This window comes from Hippocampus zosterae, chromosome 20 (assembly GCF_025434085.1).
Source record: "Hippocampus zosterae strain Florida chromosome 20, ASM2543408v3, whole genome shotgun sequence".
In the NCBI taxonomy this organism is placed as follows: domain Eukaryota; kingdom Metazoa; phylum Chordata; class Actinopteri; order Syngnathiformes; family Syngnathidae; genus Hippocampus; species Hippocampus zosterae.
The window spans coordinates 1,600,823-1,621,807 of record NC_067470.1 but is presented as its reverse complement, the minus strand read 5'-3'; the positions used below and the strand labels follow the sequence as shown (position 1 = coordinate 1,621,807).

Genomic DNA, 20,985 nt, shown 5'->3' with positions numbered 1-20,985 from the left:
CAGGGCACACAGAGACGAACAACCATCCACGCTCACACTCACACCTAGGGACAATTTAGAGCGTTCAATCAGCCTGTCATGCATATTTTTGGAATGTGGGAGGAAACCGGAGCACCCGGAGAAAACCCACGCAGGCCCGGGGAGAACATGCAAACTCCACACAGGGAGGCCGGAGCTGGAATCGAACCCGGTACCTCTGCACTGTGAAGCCGACGTGCTAACCACTGGTCTACCGGGCCGCCCTGTGTGGGATATTGCGTTTTTAAAATTGGAACATTAGCTGGTCGCTGAAAAAAAAAAGGACGAATCGAATAGTCCATTGAGAATAATGAACTGGTTTTAATCAGCTCACAATGACCCCTAACAACATTTTGAATGATAATTTCAGTGATCGTGTGTGTCAAAGGTCATTCCCAAATACAGCCAAATAGAAAGAGCTTCATTTATTGTTCAAATCTTCCTAAAGCGGGGTGAATAGAGACATGATTGCACATGTCCAAACACAAACCTCTGTGAGCGAATGATAACACCCGTGGTCAACAGCTCAATAGTTATAGAATTCATGGGATTTAGCAATCAACTGTTGAATGGATGTGTTGTTCAGCATTGCCTCGGTGATGAATTACGCATCTTCCAATATGCCAGGATAATGACATCATCAGTAAAAGATGACGGGTTTGGGTGGGAGAAGTTAGGCCGACAAGTGCTAATCACAGCGATGGTTCCCTCTTGTATCCTTGCAGATCATCCAGATTCCAAATGTAGTCCATTTTTTGGTTTGGTTTTTTTTTCCTCCCCATATCACACACTCAGAGGTCATGACCTCTTTGCTCAACTTTAGTCCGATGACTCATTGGGCGGCTTCATATCCTCCCGGTGGATGAAGTCAAGAGGTTTGATCATGCCGTGCTGCATTTTCCTGCAACATAAGACTTGGGTTTTTGATTTTCTTCCAATAAACCAACACCTATATGACACCCATGTACATCCAAACTCATGTTAAAAGACAACTTGGAGCCGATCCCATTCCAGGCAACTCGAGGTAACGTAATAGCAAATCGAGCTCAATCAACACAATTAAAAGGTTGACTGACTTCATTCAAAGAATTCACAATACATCAAAAATAAAGTTCTCAGTGAGAATCTGACATATTAAATGCCACCCCTAACACACAACTTTTTTCCTATTTGTGTGTGTGTGTGTGTGAAGCCCCAAAATAAGTAAAGAGGAAATGTGATCAGCATAGCCCCACACGTTAACTCATTGCAGATACATGTCTGTTGGCCATACAAAAAGTACAGTAGTAGGTTCATTCATTCATTCATCTTCCGTACCGCTTGATCCTCACTAGGGACGTGGGGGGTGTTGGAGCCCATCCGAACCCAGCCGTCTCCGGGCAGTAGGCGGGGGACACCCTGAATCGGTTGCCAGCCAATCGCAGGGCACACAGAAACGAACGACCATTCGCACTCACACTCACACCTAGGGACGATTTAGAGTGATCAATCAGCCTGCCACGCATGTTTTTGGAATGTGGGAGGAAACCGGAGCACCCGGAGAAAACCCACGCAGGCCCGGGGAGAACATGCAAACTCCACACAGAGAGGCCGGAGCTGGAATCGAACCCGGTACCTCTGCACTGTGAAGCCGACGTGCTAACCACTGGACTACCGGGCCGCCCCAGTAGTAGGTTGTATTTCATTATTATGCAGTGGTTAATTTCTTTTTACGCTTGCACGACAGTTTATGACGGCGACTCTTTGAGCCTGGAACCCATGAACCAGTGGACAAATGGTTCGTGCAAACGTCTTTGAATGCTGTCGCGGCCAATAACGTGACGGCTCAAACTTCTCTGCAGTACATCCAGCTTCAATTAGGCGGTTTGGTAACGTGTTACACAACATCCAGGGCTACAGAAGGAGGCCTTTTGTGTCCACTTGCTCGTCTTCTATTTTACACAACATTGCCACATTTGTCATGTCTCTGGAGATATAGTTAAAAAAAAAAATGGCGGTTGCGCAACGAGGTCCACCCTCAAGCTGAGGCCAAACAGAGGTCCGAATGTTCTCAGTTGTCATGTTGTAAAACAGCTTTGCATACTTGGGTGGATCAGTGTAGTCGGGCCAACAACCTTTCTCATTCATGAGGGTTTCCGGGTGAGCTGGAGCCGAGCGCTAACCAATCGCAAGCCATGGAACATGTTTTTGGAATGTTAGTAGGCCCTGGAAGCCTCGCAAGCACTGGAAGACCGTACAAACGGCACACAGAAATGCCGGAGCCTGGATTCCAACGCCTCACTTCTGCAACGCTGCCATTTCTTTGCACACGGGGAGCTTGTAAGACGCCTCTTTGATTGAATCCTATTTATTTGTGCAAGTCTATCGACCGTACAAAGGGAATATTGTGGCCAAGGACTGTCGATGAATTTACCACCAACTTTTGATTGGTAAAAATAATTTGCGTTGATAATTGATAGTAAATTAGTTTCATAGGGTTCATTTTCGATTTGAGGAGTCCCTTTCCAATATGAAGTTCTATTAGCTGTTCTATGGTTGTCACATTTCCTCTTTGCCATCACGGGTGTCCTTCAGCGGTAACGTTACAAAACACTTAACTCTCATGAATTTGCTGATGTCATGATTTTTCTTTTTCTTGGTTAACTTTTCATACATCAATAACCAGAACATTTATTCGACGTGTGGGACGTTTGACTTTCGAGTTATCACTGTCGTCGCGTTACCCTGCGGACTCCAAGATAAGTCCAACGGGAAGTTATACGCTCCATTAAAAGAACGAATAGATAAATAAAAAAAGAACTTACACTTGTGGCTCCAAGCTCGCGAGGAAGCCGACGATGTGGCCCTGCGGCATTTCTGGGTCCAGGTTTGCCAGGTAGGTGCACAGCAATGAAAATATCTCAAAAGGGATCCTCGCGGCACCCCCCTCCTCATCCTCGGTCAGGATCTCACAGGCCACCTTGAGCGAGGTCTTGAGAGACTTTAGAAAAGAGAATAGACGGTTAGGTGGAACACGCGAAACAAAGCATCGGGAATATGGAGCTTTACTGCCCTCGTGCGGTCAAACTCGTAAACAGCATTTACTTCATCATCTTTTTTTTTTCCAGCTCAACGAGCATTGAGCATATCATTCTCAAATGTTCGCCATGCTTGAAATTTTACTGTCACTCAGCGTCGCTGTCATGGAGGGCCGTTGCACGTGAATGCCTTCCATGACTCCAAATGAGCTACAGTGCCCCCGCCGTTGGGCTCCCCTGTAGTGTCGCCTTTTTCTGCTGAACTTTATAAATCGTTTTTGTGTGTGTGTGTGTGTGTGTGTGTATTTATTTAAATGGGATTAAATGCCCAGCCACTTGTTACAGAGGAAATACAGACTTAAGGAAGCAGTATGCACGGGGTCATCATTTTAAACGTCTAGAGACCCCGATAAAAGGATAAATCATCTCAAACTAAAAGTAAAGTGTAAAAATCTCACATCTCCCAGAGCACTGCATCCCAGCGCAAAAAACTCCATCCAGTTGACGTCCATGCTGAAGTTGCCCAGGATCAGCATGTTCTCCAGCTGCTCCATGGGCAGACACAAAGCCTTCCATTTGTCCTGCAACATTTCCCTGCCGCATGTTTCCGCAGTGGACAGCTATGGAACAGAAACATATGATAACTGCTTTAAAAAAAAAGATGCTGATTTATAATAAGCAACAGAAATACAACTTGGGGCGATGGAAATTGCGTGTTGAGGATGAGCTGATGTGGTTTTGGTTTATGTTGAGAGACAACAAGCATGATGTTCTCATTCACAACAAACAAAAAACCATATTGTGTTATACCATTGAAGTTTTATGGCTATTATTCCATCATATTTTCAAACGTCTTGACTTTCTGTGTCGGACCTAAACGGGCAAGTGTCTGGCGTCAATTAGAGGTTCATTTTATTAAGCTTTAGGGGGGCGAGGGGGGACATTTTATTTTTAAGACAGGAACTAATGAGCAAATACAACAGAAAAAGATATACAGTAATATGAAACTACACTACCTGTTTATGCAGAGTCTTTAGCAGACCTGGAGTCAGCATGGCATCTTTTGTCTGGCTGCCAAAATTAATCTCCAGCCTCTCCTTGACTGGAAGAATCTCTCCTTTCGCCAAGGCATCGAAGTAGCTGTCAAAAATGGCCGTGTGATGAGTACAAGAATTCCATTTGAAAATATCACAAGCTCGGGTAAAGCGTAAATAGTGGACTGTTTAACAATGACGGCCAAATCAAGGCAAATGTGAGATGCAGAGGTCAAAGGTTGTTTTTTTTTGCGCAGTGATGTTGGACGCATGGCGTGACTCTTATCAAGCATAAACCTGACGGAGCATCGCAGATGAACTCACGCTGCAGACCACACCAGCAGGTCTTTGGGCTGAGTTCGAATGGCTGCTTTCGTGAAGTTCTTGAGGACTTCCGGCAGTCCCGTCGGGATGTTGATTTGCTGGGAGCAGAACATGGTCTCCGGAGGAGGCATGGCTGCAAACACAAACGCATTCCAATGAGCGAGGACCACCGTAAGCGAGACAATTCAGGCAAAACTTACTTCAAGCGTCGCGCTGTTACTTGGGGTACAATGGAAACGGAAGTACACAAGCGGGCATCCGGGTGGCCGTCTCGTTACGTAACGAAATACTTTTGATCGATATTACGAGCACCTTGATAAGCAACGCTTCGTCGGTGATGTCATGTACACGTCTGATCATCTTGATTAATCCTGATGATTGGTAAGAAGCAGGCGGCATAACACACTTGAGCCTTCAACGAATTTTAAAAGGAATGCGTTGGCTAAGGTATCGTGCCTACTATTTGCATTTTAAAGGCCACGAGTTTAACTCTGAACGAAAAAAAAAGACAACGCACTTGAAAGTTCAGTGGTAGCTACTAATACTCAAGCTGTACTGTGAACTAACGCACACAACGACTTACATTTTAACTAATCGTTTCAATGTGCTACAGAGAGAAGATCTTTTACCTGGGCTATAAGTGAGCAAGAAACCTCGACAAGAAAATAATAAAACCTTTGTAAATCTTTCAATCGTTGAACTAGTTTCGTCTGGGCCAAACAAGTCTTCATTTGCAGCATTGTTGCCTAGCGACGGGTCGTGCAGTCCTCTTCTTTCAAGGAGGCGCTTGTCAGCTCCTCTTCAACACAACATCGCCCCCTTGCTGCTATGGTGAGCACTGTGCCTTGCAAACAAACCCCACTCAGAAGGCACTCATTGAAATGTACCCAATTTTATATATAAACAGGTATACTGTACATATACAGTACATGTATATATATACACACACACACAAATAATAACATTTATCGAAGTGATTCCGCAAATAGGCAAAACATTTTGATTTTTTGTTAATTATTGTGAAATAAGTTCTCAAAAATAGTCACGTAGTCATTTGAAATAAAACTACAACAACTAGTAACCATGGACTTGAACATTGACAAAAAAAAAAGAAAAAAAACTGAAAATCATTTTCAATGGTACACATGCACATTAGCAGTCACAGGACACAAGTATTGCGTGAGAACTCTGCACAGCGCATCGCTGAAGATTTGAATTTTTTTAAAGATTTAATTATTATGTTTCAGATTTGGCAACAACATTGGATCTTCTTCCAAGGTGATCAACTACATTATCAGTACGTTATTCGTCATGGTCGCCATTGTGCTGACCGGCCTCCAAGCCAATGTCCTGTGGCTTTGATACAGGATGCACATTACAGCAAGACTTTGGGGCTCAGCTGAAGAGTCTATCTTTCATCGTCATCATGGCGGTGTGCTTCATCCCATACCACCTATTCCGATCATATCACTTGGAACACCTTGAACTGCAGTATGTCAATGAGGTTTCTGAGCTTGACCACCTTTAACTGCGCGGACATGCTCACTGTGCTTCCGTGGAAAGGCTATTTAATCATCTTGCCCGATGACTGTGAAAAATCTTAACACCACCATGAACTGTATTACTTCGGGATCCATTCCATTTGTAAGTCTCAACCTCAGTACAGGCTGGGCGAACTAGTAATGCACAGAGAGGAGCCATTGGAGAAACATCCGTTATTGCAGTTAGTTTGTGAAACATTACCCCAATTCATTTTGGCTCTTACCTTGAAGGCCTCACTTTGACTTCCAGGCATTCACAGCAACACTCACACCTTGTGAGCCCTCTCCTTTTGGATTTTATGGCGCTTGGGTTACTGTTTAACATCCCCACCCATCTTTCAGTTTGTTTAGTAAATCGATCGAATGGCAGGGCTATGGCGGCGCCATTCAATGTGTCGCTCCATGAATTATAGGCTGCTGGCCTCTCCAAACTTCACTTTTTCAAGTTGAATGCGTTTACCTTCAAACACGATCAGCTTCTCCTAGTTGCACTTGCTCAGTGACAGCTTCGACACCTGGATAGATGCATATCCCAGACAGGAGCAGAACCACAGGTAAGGCGCATCGGCTGTATGTATGTCACTGAAATGAAAAACGTCAACAGAAGGTATTTTGTCTTTTCCGAGATGAATCTTACCAATTTTCTATTACGGGTACTGTAACACAGTGACGGTCACTCAAAATAGAATAAAATCGAATGGTTTACAACTGAAACGTGCTATTGTAGTTTCACTCTTTCCACCCCCCACCCACACACACACACACACAAATTATGTCACGTTGACCGTAAAACCAATGACTATGCACTTATTAATCTTATTACTCGGGGATTGTTGCCGAGGGCAAGCATTCATCGAGAGTGCTACTGTATAAGTTATTAAAAAACAGACAGAGTTCTTCTTGAATTTTTGTTTTGTTAAATTGCTTCTACTGCAGTAGCTGGTGTGTATCTATTATGGCCACAAACTCACTCCTAGAAATGCTTTTTGTCAGTGTTATTAGGTGCGAACATTCTGGTTAAGAGCACATTTTCACTCCACAAATGTGATGAGTCAGGAGGACTGAGCCCACCGCCTGGTTAAAATGTAATCACCCCTTTCGCTTTCCCTCTCATTCTGACAAAGCAACCATGCTCAACATATCATATACGGTACTTTGTATGAAATATTAGGTATATGTTCAAAAATTGACCTTTGTAGGTAATGCTCAATCTTATTTTAAATCTGAATAACAAACATAACAGTAGTAACATGCTCACAACGTCAATGGAACTCATTGCCATGCATATATTTTCGTAAAGGCAACCATTGTGGCGCAGCTCGGGATCTCCTCAGTATTGACAGTAGGTGTATCTCGGCTCTCACTTCCTTTCAGATTGGCCCTCTTAACTTTTACGACTTGTCTTCAAGATAATACCCCAAAACTGCTGACTTTGTGAAACACAATGAGGTTTAGCACAAAGCCCGATGTCAATTGGCTGCACATTTAAACTGCTTTATGGTGACAACTTGAAGTGCTTCCGGCTCAACAGATGAAGCCCCACAAGGCTCAGAGCCCGGCGACGTGCAAACGTGAAAAAAATTAAGGGATAACTTTGAATTTTGGGTGACTTCCATTGAGGTCTGTTGCCTTTGGTCTGCTGCATGCTCAGTGTGTAATTCATAATCTTCCATGGCATGACTGAACGAAAAAGTTGAAACTGCGTCAAGTTTTAAATGGGGTCTGCTCAGCGAGGTGAGTTTTACAAAGCCAGATTGTTTGCGGAGGCCTTTAATGGACTTATCAGTGGTTGGCTCTTTCAAAGAGCGCATTTATAGATAGTATCTGCTGAGGCGGTGTTGCTATTACTCCACTATTGATTAGATTAGATTAAGCCTGGGGAGGACACGTACACCCAACATCCCACGTTCATAAGTCTGTGCACATGCTCATGCATTTGCACACATATTCCTGTACAAGGAAAAAGGTTGCCGTATATCCACCTTAATCAAACAAAACACTTTTCACACTCTTAAAAACATTGACAAAAAGGGTCTGATATCTTCCACTGTCATCGAGCCATCCCCGTGATCAGTGCAGGGGAGAGGAGAGATAAGTATTGTACAACGAGGTGAGAAGTCTTCACAACAGCTCCTCCTCCTCACCTTGTTTGCGGACCAGTCACCTCAGATGATAGATGTTTTATTAATGCCACATCTCTGAAACGATAACGAGTGAGCACAAGGAACAAAGGGAAGGACTGACAGAAGAAAAGAAGTGCGAGGATCACAGGAATGAAGTACCCAACTGTTGCTCCGAGTAAATCTCTATTAGATATGGAAGTTGCCAACTACGGTGACTGTCTGGATCCTTCATACAGCACACTGGGCTTTGACAATGACGATGTATTTTATGGAGGAGGAGGTAGGTGCCTTAAATAGTTGTCCTTAGCTAGAGAAAGTGTGTGTGTGTGCGGGGAGGGGGTTGGGGGGTCAAAACACAGCAATGGTCTCCTCAGGCAGGAACTGTCAGATGCTCCGGGTATTTTGTGTGCGTGGTGCCTTGTCATTGTGTCAGAACTCTCGCCTCTTTTTGCAATGCAAACACCTCAGGTTTTATCTTTTGTTTCAGTAAACGTGTTTGTTTAATTAAAGTCTGGCCCATATTGACGAGTTATTGTTTAGGGCGTGAAATATAAAGTAGCTTTTGCGACACTTCCTGGAAACGTTCAGACACACCTCATAACGCTCATTTGGGGTACATCTGAGTACAAATGGACAGGAAGCACATTCCTTAATATCTTACGGCTATAAAAGCACATGGTCTACAAATCATTCATTCATAAATCCAAAATGAATATACATGATACAAATGCTGGACATGAAAAAAAGCAGCAAATGTGAAAAAACCCCAAATGAATAAATACATAATGTACAAGTAAAACTGGTCATTAAAACGACCCAAAATAAGTTTCATGGAGCATTACTAGTAAAAACCACAATTGTAAAAAAATGCATTGGATACTCTGACAATATCACAAGTGCCTTCAAAATATAAATAGACCACACAGATTGACCACGATGATATCAGGGTTTGTTTTTTTTTGCCTTTTGTGTGGAAACTGTCGGTAAAAGTGTACAGAAGGCCAATGAATAGCTTTTAAAATGTTGATGATTGGAAAAGTGATTACATTTTATGTTGTGCATGTTTACCCTGTTTTCCATTGATTGTTGTCGTGAATGATGTTCATTTCTTTGATTGCAAGCAAGATGAGAAAATCAGAGCAGAGGCAAGACTAATAAAAGCTTGCAATCAGAATTTTAATAAAGCTGAGAACGCTTGGCTAGGCATTGAAGGTATGAGTCATAAAAATGCTTTATTGACGAGCGACTATTTTCCTGATGTCATCCCGGCACGCATAACATAGAAGCAAAAATGACCTCTTTCCATTCTCACATGATGTTCATTTCGATCTGGCAAACTTTTTCAAGGTGGCAAACGATGAGCATGATGATGGTTTTGTTTATGGTGACAAAAGCGGCAGTGCTTATCATAATAATCAACGTGACAAAGGGGAATAACGATGTGGAGGTGACTGTGGAAATAAGGATAGCAACAAGAATGTTTATTGGGGAGCCACTGAGTGAATCAGACGTTTGCCATTTCCCGGTTGAGTTTATCTGAGCGATATTCGGTGTCGGCAAAACACAAAAAAATTCTCGCTGGCAAACGTACTGCGGCCCAAACTCAACTTTTCAACGATATGAACGAGGCAATTCATATGAGCCATCAACTTAATGATTAACGTTCAGTTAAGAAAAACAGAAATGCAAGTTTGGAAAAAACGATGTTCACCCGGGGAGCTAGAGTACCAATAATGTCAACCAATCTGGACTACATTTTTGTGCATTTGTCTGTCTCAGAGAGCATGCCAACTGAATCAAGCCTGCCATGTCCAGATGGGGCCAACAGTAACTGTGCCATCTGCGGAGACAAAGCCACAGGGAAACACTACGGCGCCGCCAGCTGTGACGGCTGCAAGGGTTTCTTTCGCCGCTCCATACGCAAGAGCCACATCTACACTTGCAGGTACACCGATTATGACCGGCGTTGTGCACAAATTAAACATCTACAAGCCTCTTCATGCAGAACTGAGGAGGAATCTGAAAATAATACTTGCATCTACTTCAATATTGCGCTAAGCCAATATTAATATCCAAGACAGGAGCTAAATTAAGAGCCGTGCTATTTGACATCAAACTCATATCTGCATATCTCTAGAAATATAGATAGACATATATATATATATATATATATATATATATATATATATATATATATATATATATATATATATATATATATATATATATATATATATATATATATATATATATATGGGGCGGCCCGGTAGTCCAGTGGTTAGCACGTGGGCTTCACAGTGCAGAGGTACCGGGTTCGATTCCAGCTCCGGCCTCCCTGTGTGGAGTTTGCATGTTCTCCCTGGGCCTGCGTGGGTTTTCTCCGGGTGCTCCGGTTTCTTCCCACATTCCAAAAACATCAGTGGCAGGCTGATTGAACACTCTAAATTGTCCCGAGGTGTGAGTGTGAGCGTGGATGGTTGTTCGTTTCTGTGTGCCCTGCGATTGGCTGGCAACCGATTCAGGGTGTCCCCCGCCTACTGCCCGGAGACGGCTGGGATGGGCTCCAGCATCCCCCGCGACCCTAGTGAGGATCAAGCGGTACGGAATATGAATGAATGAATATATATATATATATGTATATATAGTCTGGAAAGGACACCTCAAAAGCGAGCAGAATTATTTTTGCAAGTGCAGGTTTTTTAATGAATTTCATTGCGTTGTGCACGTGCGGGCATATTTTCCTTTTGCACCCGTGTACGCCTGCCTGCACACTGGACCCAAATCTTAACAAGCCAGTTCTCACGTTAAGGTGGCGTACATTGTTGACTTGATAAACTACGTGGCTCATCTTGTGCAGGGGAATGCCGTTACTTGAACTGTTGTTCCGTCATATGCGTAGGTTCAGCAGGCAGTGCGTCGTCGACAAAGATAAGAGGAACCAGTGTCGTTTCTGCAGACTCAACAAATGCTTCCGAGCTGGCATGAAAAAAGAAGGTAACCGACGTGTAATTGGCAAGATATTTACATGACATGACAACCATCATAAAACTACTTCACATATAGAGGCGTAGATTATGCTCTCACGATTTTGTGGAAATATTTCATCAAGGCAATCATCTAAAATGGCTTACTTCCAAAGAGCTGCTTCAAAATGGTTGGAAATCGTGGCAGCTGTAAAATAGCTGATTACAAACGCGTGGGGGTGTGCGTGCGCGCCTCTGAGTATATGTGTTTTATGAGGAGAATAACCTTGGCACGTTTTTTTATGAGCCCCTAATCATGCGTTATTCAAAGCTGTTGTTCAGGATTGCAACTGGTTAACGTTTGACTCCTCTTGCTGACGCCAGCCTCTATGACGATTCTCCTAAATATTAACTTCAACCCAGCGCTTCAAGTGGGGGGGGGGGGGGGGGGGGGGGCAGTGGGGGGGGGGGCAGTGGGGGGGGGCAGGGGGGGAGTGCCGATAGTCCACTTATTCGTCTAGTGCCAGGTAAATTAGGAGATGGCCACCAGTAGATCATTAAGGTAATCACCGCACAAATCAGTGTATAATAGACAATGGATAATGAATCCATAATTAATAAATCATGGCAGAGGCTTGCGCCATAACATACAATGACAGAACAATTAATTTGTGTTTTCATATCGTCCTAAATCAGCAACTGAATATGGTTTCGGGGCTATGTCGTCAAGCCACCACGCGGGCCAACTTCAAAATAAAAGCCTCATAAGGCTACTGCATCACCGTCAATGTCTCATTTGGTGAGCTTTTATTTTGAAGGTAGGCCTATCATTTTTGGAGGTACACAAATTACTTGAAGGAGTCACAAAGTGCAAGAGAGAAATAGAATGACAGAGTACTGTGGGCTCATGTGATGTCCCGATAAAAAGTCTCGGTACGCTACAAGCTAAAATGAAAAAGAGTCAACACTCCGGCACACTTCAAGCACAAACGCTAACCTGTATTAGCCCAACCAGCTGTCTGCTCTCCTCTTACGTCTCGTCGATATGGAGAAAGGGGTTCACTCAACAGCCAGTTTTGTTTCTTAAACTGTGCATTCTGTTTTAGCCGTGCAAAATGAGAGAGATCGGATCAGCTCAAGAAGAAGCATTCCCGACAATCAAGACCTCCCGCCCATCACAGTTTTGGCCCAAGCTGAATCAATATCTCAACAGGTGGTCATCCAACTTCAAACTCCAGATCAACCTGAAGATCAGCAATAATAATGTTGTGTACATGGACCACAGTGACGACTCAAACTGTCATCACTCCTTGATTCTATTCAGATAAGCGCTCCAGTTGGAATAGCAGCTCAAAGAGAGCAGAAATCCGCCACTGTCGCCGACGTGTGTGATTCTATGAGACAGCAACTACTGGTTTTGGTGGAATGGGCCAAATACATTCCATCCTTTGGAGAACTACCGCTGGATGACCAGGTAGGAAGACAGTCCGGTTGTCCATCACCTTTGTATAAAAGCGTTGACACGTCCATGTTAATGGGAGGCCCTTTTTCAGTTGTTTAGTTGAGCTTCCAACACAATTTAGATGGCAATCATGATGCTTCATTCAAGCATACATGGTCCAAAACTAATTGCCATCTACTATTTTCCCCACACACTTTTCACACATCAAAACATATGCCCGGAAGATAGCTCTGTTAAAATGTGAGAAATTTAGGAACAGTATTTTAAATAGATGTCAGTGATATGGCAAACTGAGATGTAGTAAATACAAGTTGTGCGGAAAAACCAAACAACTCATTTCAAAACATGTTGAGTAAAGCCTATAGGCCAGGGGTGTCCAAACTTTTTGCCAAGGGGTCCAGATTTTATGTGGTAAAATGTCAGGGGGCCGACCTTGGCTGACATTCTTTACATTGAACAACAATATTGTTCAACAAATTTTAGTAAGCCAGTCTGTTTCACATTTCCATTTTTATTTTAATTTCAACAATCTTAAGAATTTCTTTTGGTTCATTTGAAACAGGAATTTGAAATATGACATATCAGTCAATATAAACACGGAGTGATGTCTTGTTAACTCGTGAGTGATGCCCTCTAGTGTCTAAATGCTATTACTCATTTAGTGAATGCTATTACTCATTTAGCCACTAGAGGGAAGCAGTGCTCTATGAAACATCACTCACAAGTCTACGAGACCTCAGTCAATGCAACACGTGTTCCATGGCGCCCAACCTGCGGGCCAGACGGCACTGATTTTATGACGGGGGCCGAGGGCCGGATGAAATTCGACCGCGGGCCGGATTTGGCCCACGGGCCGGACTTTGGACATGCCTGATATAGGCGGACTGAATATTCTTATAACAAATATGGATTGTTTTTTTTCCCCTACAAATTTCCACTCAAAGTCTTGACAGAACAGGCTGCGAGACCACAACCAAACATCATGCTTGTACGAAGCTCACCAGCCAAGTACTTGAACGAAACAATATTGAAAAGTAATGATTGGCCAGAGAGTTATCAGCATACAGAGACTATATACTCTACTTCCTGGATATTTTCTAAGTGTTATTAATGTAAGAACCAGAGGCATGCAGCATTCTTTCATTGTTTGTGTTTCAAGTGTGCTGTGTTTGCCTCCAGGTGAGCTTGCTCAGGGCACATGCAGGCGAGCACCTCTTGCTGGGAGTGGCCAAAAGGTCGATACCATTCAAGGACTTCCTGCTTTTAGGTAAGTGGCGGCAAGAATGTCATCTCGCTGGAGATGATGGGCATTCATATAATTCGGCACTGAAATGTGATGACTGATTCGATGTTTTGTTGAGCTGAGGAATGATTGACTAGAAAGTCTCTCTTTCTCTCTTTGTGACTTCAAAAGTATAAGTGGGAGAATTCATTGCTGGGGTGTGTGGCAGCGTCACCAACCTACTTTGACACGCACAAAAGAGTTCTCGCACCTTCTCCTTGTCAACTTTACCATGCCCTTACCTAGAATTTTGAAAGCGGCTCAACAAGGGCCTCTGGGTCACCGTACCCAGATCTGACCCCGTATACTCCTTCACACACTGTAGGTAACTTAACTGCGCTGCTGAAAATTATTACAGCAGGTGAGGAACTCAACACAAACACTGACTAAATATAGTAGCAACACCAACAAACCAAAAATTGCTGAAAGTTTAGTAGGTATACTCACTGTTTGAATACGCGGCACCTTTGTTCCTCAGAAATAGCGGTCTGGCACGTCCATGATCCAGGCAGAGTTGTTTTCCGTCCCTGTTCCACTTACCTATTGAGAGAGAAACACTGAATGAGTAAGAGCAATAATTAACAGAAAATTATTGAGGTGTCCTACAAAGTTAAGTGAAATGAAACTTAGCAGGTCTGGGGAAGAGGGCATAGAAGATGATGACGGGCTCACACGTCTTTGTAACCGTCTCAAAAGCGTGCATCCGGAAAAACGTGCATATCAAAAATAGGTCAGGGTTCACTAACAGAATATATTGGTATCTGATGTCAGCACATCCCCAAGTTCAACCAATCAATCACCGTACTTCGGTACAATCCCACTCCCTCAAAGCGTTCCAGGTAAGTACGGGAAGACCTTAGTGCCAGGAGGTACCTAGATTGACCTTGGTGAAACCTTCAAGACCAGGAACCTTATTTGTGTGTGATTACACAAAGTACCATGGTATATGGTGAACGTCTGGAATTGGTTGCGGCAGTCTGAAAGCCACTATTGTGTGTGTGTGCAGGTAATGGCTGTGTGATACACAGGAACAGTCCGGAACCTGAGCTCTGCCGGGTGGCAAACAGAGTTCTGGATGAGCTGGTCCAACCTTTCCAGGATATTCAAATCGATGACAATGAATACGCTGCACTCAAGGCCATTGTCTTTTTTGACCCAGGTAACTTACCTTACCTTATCTTAACTATGACTATCGTCAATTTGCTGGGTGTACCTAACGTTATGGCATCGGTTCTTTCTGTTGACTAACATCCCCAGCATGCAACGCTCATATCGGCAAATTTGTTACATAACAAAGACAGAAAAGTAGCATCTCGTGGCTACTTTAAAGCCACAACATTCACCTCAAAACAAAACCCATTTCACTAAAAACTCAACTCAAGGCATTCCAAAATGTACAACACATATTACCAATAAACTTAAACTGTACTTTTTTTTTTTAGGGGTCACATTTCCACCTGTACTCTTATTCATGGTATTCATCCTGTCTTGTCGCCCAATATGCAGATGCAAAGTCTTTGCGGGACCCTTCCAAAATCAAAGCCACACGTTTGCAGGTAATTGATTTGATTCTGTTTCAGATTAAAATCAGGGACAAACATCCCATGGGTGATTTTCCTTAAAAACACAAATCTAACTAGTATTGTAGAGTCACGATAGAGATTTAATGGTAAAAGTGTTGGCATTGTGGCTTGCAGGTTCAGATGAGTCTGGAAGACTACATTAATGACCGGCAGTATGACTCGCGGGGTCGTTTTGGGGAGCTGCTACTCCTTCTGCCCACTCTGCAGAGCATCACCTGGCAAATGATCGAACAACTGCAGTTCATTAAGCTCTGCGGTCTTGCCAAGATTGACAACCTGCTGCAAGAGATGTTGCTGGGAGGTGAGAATTGGTCACGACGTAAACACAAAAGTGAAAATGAAACTGTATATGCAGCAACGGTTGTGAAGCTAAGGTTCAACCAAAACTTTCTCCACAAAAAAAAAGTAAAAGTATTTTCATGCTGATGTTGGACCAATGGGGGGGTCTCTGTTATCTGCCCAGGCCTGACGTCGGACAACACCCACTTTCACCATCCGGCACACGCCCAGTTAACCCAGGACCCTGTAACAGGACACGCTTTGCTCATCAGTACCATGCCTGTTGCACACACCCAACAGATAGGTAGAGAAAATGCACACACAAGTCATATAAGTAAAATAGAACGAATATAGGCGCGGAGTGCCGATGCGGATTTGGAGCTGGGAGTCGCGGCTTGGAGTTTGAAGCGGATTACGTGGGACAGGAGAAGTGAACTAATCTCTTTTCGTCAATGGATGCTACAGCTTTGTGTTTGCTTTCAAAACTTAGCTTGTAGCAGACGTGTGCACATTTTCAGCATGACGTCTCTGATCCACTGGAGAAAGGACACTTTGATCCTCTCCTCTTTCATCTAGAACTGCTTCAGACAACAAAGTGTATGCAGAAAATTGGTGAAGATTGAACGACTGTCTGTGTCCTATGTGTTGTCTTGTGTTATTTTTGTTATTTTGACTTCAAAATGGCGCCGCGAGAGTGGCTGCCTTTCCAGCAGCTCCTATATTTTGTTGTTCTACTTCTTACTTTCATAACTTTGCTGCTGTGAATTGGGAATTTCTCCATTGTGAGACTAATAAAGGTTTTCTTATCTTATCATATTTTTTTAAAAAGTCATTTGTAATCCAACCTTTTCTCTCTCCCTGCAGCCTCTCCAGACACCCCCATCCCATCACCTCCTCAAGGTCAAGCCCCCGAGATGTACAAACACTTTCCCCAGCCCGTTTGTCCTCCAAGCAGTCCTTCACCTTCCATACAGACAGACCCCTGACATGGGATCACTGTCTTCTATTACATCATGCCTTTGCTCTCAATCATAGCGGACAAAAAAAAAAGAAAATGGAACCTCGCCCAGTATCTGAGGTTCAAAGAGTAAGTACACTGTCCAAGATTCAATGTGCTGCATCGTTAACTTTACTGGTGAATGCACCATCAATGTAGCATTTGAATACACGAGTCGCTAAAAATATCAGCGCTCACATTGGCTACTGACATCATGAAAGCTACACTGACAAACTCCTCTGCTATCAAAACACTAATGCGGTAAAAGGGTGGAGAGAAGTCAGAGTGAAATAATGCATGTTCGCAATATGTATTGGAATATTTTCATATTTTTTACGTTTATTGTACATAGCAACAAAGAGATTTTTCGGGTGATGTAAATACAGTGTACTAAAAAATATTGACTGAAATCACTCAAATCAACTGTTTATTACATTGCTAGCTTATTTTCCCTTGGAACCAATGTCCATCATAATTTATGCCATGTAGATATCACCCCTTCCACAAGAAACAGAACCAAGCAAAAATTGTTTTGAGTGTTGTTAAATTAGAAAATGTTCATACTCTTTCGACTACAATATACGATCATAATGAGAGGTATGCCTTTGGAATATTTTGTTTACTTAATATGATATTGCACACTGCAATGCCAATAAACCTCAATGAATGCCTCAGTGTCCCAGTGTCAATCAAAACTCAAAATTAAATGCATTTTTTTTTTATATAGGCAGAATTTTTGAGTCAATTCCGCTATCGGATTAGGTACCAAATGAAGTGTCTGCTTCATCTCTGTGGTTGAATATATTAATTAACGCGTCATATGTACCCAGTATGATTATCATCAATATTTTTTTATATAAAATTAACAATGGATTTGACAGAAAAAAAATGATTTCCATAGAACGTACAGTATACCATCAATTGCCATCACAAGAAATATGAACTTTTCCAAAATTACTTTTACGTTATTTGTGTCTGTATAATTATTCTCCCAGGAAGAATATTTGCACAAATATACTGACCTATGGATACAAATAAATTTAGGGTATATTATTTGCAATAACACGACAAGGCATGTTTGCCCATTTCTTCTCCAAGAAAGTCATCATTCCCCCGTGCACGCTTCCATCGGTCAAGGATATACAGTTTGTTCCCAGGCTATTGAAACCTCACTGCCGGATGATGCTGTTCATCAAAATTCTAACTACTTTCCCTCCATCATTTCTTTGAGAAGACACACACTGAAGCAAGGCCTAAAGCCAAGCTGCAATGTAAAACATTCATTCCAAGCTGAAACTGAGTCGGGCTGGGCAAGATGTACTTTTAAATATATCTTTGTCCAGACACACACAAATCCGATTGGAGGAGTATGCCTTGTGTGTGTGTGTGTGCGCTTTCACGCACTGTGGATGAGTCCAGGGGATAAAACCCGAGAGCTCTTCTTCACTGAATTGCATTGTGACTCTGAAAATACACTCCGCTTATTTACGGCCATCTAAAATCAACATCGGCCAAATCCTCCATATCAGCTCCATAATGGACACGCTGCCTAGCTCAGGTCAAAATAACAGCAAACCACAATGGGGACACAGTGCGCGCACGTGCACACACACACACACACTATGTGTGTATGCTCCTGCCTGCAATTTATTTACGTGTGCTGGTGCATGAGCGAACACTGTGTGTTTTTGCAAGAGTGTATACCCAGGGAACTTTAATCAAAGGCACAGTGTGGAGACGCGGGGGCCTCGTCGCTCTCTTCCTCCTCAGATAAAAGTGTGTGTTAGCATGCCAGTCACATATCTCATCTGAGAGCCCCCCTTTCTCACCGCTCCGACGGCACGCCACATCACACATCACCGTGATGGCGGCTCCACCTGAAGAGGATGACGAAGGGGGAATGTCAAGATAGGAATGGCGGAAAGCATGATGGACAGAATCTTAAAATCTTGATTGCGCCGCGTTTGTTTCCTCATGATTATCTTAATGAAGCTGTGACTTTGTACAGGCTGTTGGAAAGATTTTTTTTTAGCTTTAAACTCGCATGGAGGAATATCTACATCTCCATTCAAATGAACGGTTAAGTGTTGTCTGATGTAAAAGATATTAAAAGACAGTATTAGCATGCTGTACTTTTTCTCTGGGAAATATTCTCTTCATTCATTAAACCTGTATTTGAATATGAAAATATTTTCTACAACGTTTGCCTTGAAAAAGATAACAATGCTGGCTTGTCTGTGGTACAAATTTATCGATGTGTAGATTATTGTGGTTGTATGCTTTTTAATTTTTTTTTTAAAAAGCGAAAATATTTTCTTGAATACAGTATTTACTTTAAAAAAAGATGAATTCTGCAGTTCAATGATTATGAATGTTGTCCTTCAATTAATAAATTACGTAAATACAATTAATACACTTAAATGAATAGATCCTTTTTGAAAACCAGATTAAAATGTCTTTTGTCAGCAGCCATTGGAATAGTTCGGAAGTACCACTAGATGGCAGTGTAAGTCTTTGCGCCATAAAATACAAGCTGACGCTTTTCATGACTGCTTGTTATGGTGCACTTGGTTCATCAATTAGCATGATGCCTTCGACAAATGATGAATTAAAATGAACAATTATTATTATTTTACTGAATAATATATGTCGATCCATGTGTAATGTATGCACCATTGCTCTCATTCTCATAACACATAGGAAGCTAGTTTGACGTACATCCATAGTACAGTATGCAGTTTTTCAATTAAAAAAATGAATAAAAAGACTACACGGGCTTTGTGCACTGCAGAAAATTGGCCAAAAATGAATGACGTGTGTCATCGAATTCAGATTAAAGTCATAGATTGTAGCCTATCATTCCTCACCCGTGCATTTCCCCATAATTCCTATCTGTCTCCAACATATCCGAAGATTCCCTGTGCAGGAGACAAGGTGAGCCTCCTGCCTCTACCTTTGGAATGAATTTCCACCTTTCCTGAGTGATTTTGCGTGCTTCATGTATGTGTGTGTGTGTGTGTGCGTGTGGTTTGTGATTATACCAGCGGTGGGCCGAAAGGAAGTAAAATACAGTGACAGCTTCATTTCCAAAGCCGAGTTCACATAAATGAGGGATTAAAGCAAAAAAGAAGATTCGGGACTCACCTCGGCCCCAACGTCTGCTTCCTCTCATTCTGTCCGTCTTTACTTCCCTCTCTTTTATTTCAGTTTTTCCTGCCGATACAGAGCAGACCAAAAAGGCCACTGAAACACATAAGACACCACGTACATGCACACACACACACACACACTGAGCGAGGGGAGGGGAGGGAGGGGGTTTCTGGGGTGTGTGCTGTACATCACGATGATGATGGCGACCAGGTTAGGGGAATGAAATTAGGGGTTAGGGGGAGGCAAGGGTGCGTCTGGTGGGGGAACATTAGGGAAATGAAAAAGGGGTGGACCGCTGCCGGCTTCCGAGATGCAGACTTGTTTGAATAAAGGCATAAAAAAAAAAGACAGGAGACAGAGGAGATGACAGGGTGGACGATAAGATGAGTGGTGCCATAATGAAAACAGTCCTGTGCACCTTGAGATTACATGGGGAGGGAGATTGGAGAGGGGACGATGGTGGGGCTCGAAATGGGAGGTGCAGTATATGGGGAAAATAGTGGGATTAAGGGAGGAAGTGAGCACATTGAGAAAGAAGGGCACTCATTTATTTATAAGAAACCAGAATAAGAATCATCTCGATAGGACTTCATTTAGGTTGAAGAAGCGCGGATGGCCTTTGACCATTAGCAAGCAGTTTCATTGGCTGTTTTGGATGATCAGAAAGTGATAAAGAAAAGGACAACTGAATAAATATTCCCATTACTTATGTATTAAAAACTACAATGGCATCGGTCAAGAAACATTTGGATAAGCAAATTGGACATGGTCATAGAAAGCCACATACACAGCCTTGTATGTTGGCATTGAAGATCCTAAAAAATGTCAAAAAGGTTGCAAACTCACGTTTAATACCAATCAAGGTTCCTGATCGGTGCTAAAATATTTCTTAATACACAGTATACTATATATTCATTCATTCATTCATCTTCCGAGCCGCTTGATCCTCATTAGGGTCGCGGGGGGTGCTGGAGCCTATCCCAGCTGTCTTCGGGCAGTAGGCGGGGGACACCGTGAATCGGTTGCCAGCCAATCGCAGGGCACACAGAAACGAACAACCATTCGCACTCACACTCACACCTAGGGACAATTTAGAGCGTCCAATCAGCCTGCCACGCATGTTTTTGGAATGTGGGAGGAAACCGGAGCACCCGGAGAAAACCCACGCAGGCCCGGGGAGAACATGCAAACTCCACACAGGGAGGCCGGAGC

The 20,985-nt window shown here is 42.9% G+C and overlaps 2 protein-coding genes and 1 long non-coding RNA gene across 8 annotated transcripts; 1 reads left to right on the top strand and 2 right to left on the bottom strand.

The window, feature by feature from the left end:
• Positions 1-315: 315 nt before the first annotated feature.
• On the bottom strand, positions 316-6,540 carry ropn1l (rhophilin associated tail protein 1-like). Of its 4 annotated transcripts, none has more exons than XM_052054697.1 (6): positions 6,395-6,540; positions 4,394-4,526; positions 4,052-4,175; positions 3,494-3,655; positions 2,823-2,998; positions 316-919 (listed from the first exon to the last, which is right to left on the bottom strand). In XM_052054697.1, the coding sequence occupies exons 2-6, from the start codon at positions 4,522-4,524 to the stop codon at positions 838-840; spliced, it is 675 nt and encodes a 224-aa protein (XP_051910657.1). In that variant the 5' UTR covers positions 4,525-4,526; positions 6,395-6,540; the 3' UTR covers positions 316-837. The 4 variants fall into 4 exon arrangements, with proteins under 4 accessions (XP_051910657.1, XP_051910658.1, XP_051910655.1 ...); XM_052054698.1 differs by lacking the exon at positions 6,395-6,540 and adding an exon at positions 5,069-5,260; XM_052054695.1 differs by lacking the exon at positions 6,395-6,540 and adding an exon at positions 5,023-5,258.
• Positions 6,279-17,288, top strand: hnf4g (hepatocyte nuclear factor 4, gamma). 3 transcript variants are annotated; one of them, XM_052054679.1, is made up of 11 exons: positions 6,280-6,488; positions 9,837-10,002; positions 10,957-11,051; positions 12,127-12,233; positions 12,345-12,494; positions 13,662-13,749; positions 14,771-14,923; positions 15,271-15,320; positions 15,462-15,648; positions 15,811-15,930; positions 16,491-17,267. In XM_052054679.1, the coding sequence occupies exons 1-11, from the start codon at positions 6,458-6,460 to the stop codon at positions 16,610-16,612; spliced, it is 1,269 nt and encodes a 422-aa protein (XP_051910639.1). In that variant the 5' UTR covers positions 6,280-6,457; the 3' UTR covers positions 16,613-17,267. The 3 variants fall into 3 exon arrangements, with proteins under 3 accessions (XP_051910640.1, XP_051910639.1, XP_051910637.1); XM_052054677.1 differs by lacking the exon at positions 6,280-6,488 and adding an exon at positions 8,203-8,337 and having other exon boundaries at positions 16,491-17,288; XM_052054680.1 differs by lacking the exon at positions 10,957-11,051 and having other exon boundaries at positions 6,279-6,488; positions 16,491-17,268.
• LOC127593328 (uncharacterized) lies at positions 15,641-20,564 on the bottom strand. Its single transcript, XR_007960374.1, has 3 exons — positions 19,768-20,564; positions 18,328-18,500; positions 15,641-15,870 (listed from the first exon to the last, which is right to left on the bottom strand). It is a non-coding gene; the product is annotated as an uncharacterized LOC127593328 (long non-coding RNA).
• Between the last annotated feature and the right edge of the window lie 421 nt (positions 20,565-20,985).

Coding starts and splice junctions, on each gene's coding strand:
- hnf4g (XM_052054677.1), top strand. CDS start 8,208: ATGAAGTACCCAACTGTTGCTCCGAGTAAATCTCTATTAGATATGGAA. Junction 14,924..15,270: donor CATTGTCTTTTTTGACCCAG/GTAACTTACCTT, acceptor CCCAATATGCAG/ATGCAAAGTCTTTGCGGGAC. Junction 15,649..15,810: donor GCAAGAGATGTTGCTGGGAG/GTGAGAATTGGT, acceptor TTATCTGCCCAG/GCCTGACGTCGGACAACACC.
- ropn1l (XM_052054697.1), bottom strand. CDS start 4,524: ATGCCTCCTCCGGAGACCATGTTCTGCTCCCAGCAAATCAACATCCCG. Junction 2,999..3,493: donor GATGCAGTGCTCTGGGAGAT/GTGAGATTTTTA, acceptor TCTTTTCTAAAG/TCTCTCAAGACCTCGCTCAA. Junction 920..2,822: donor GCGAGCTTGGAGCCACAAGT/GTAAGTTCTTTT, acceptor CTTATGTTGCAG/GAAAATGCAGCACGGCATGA.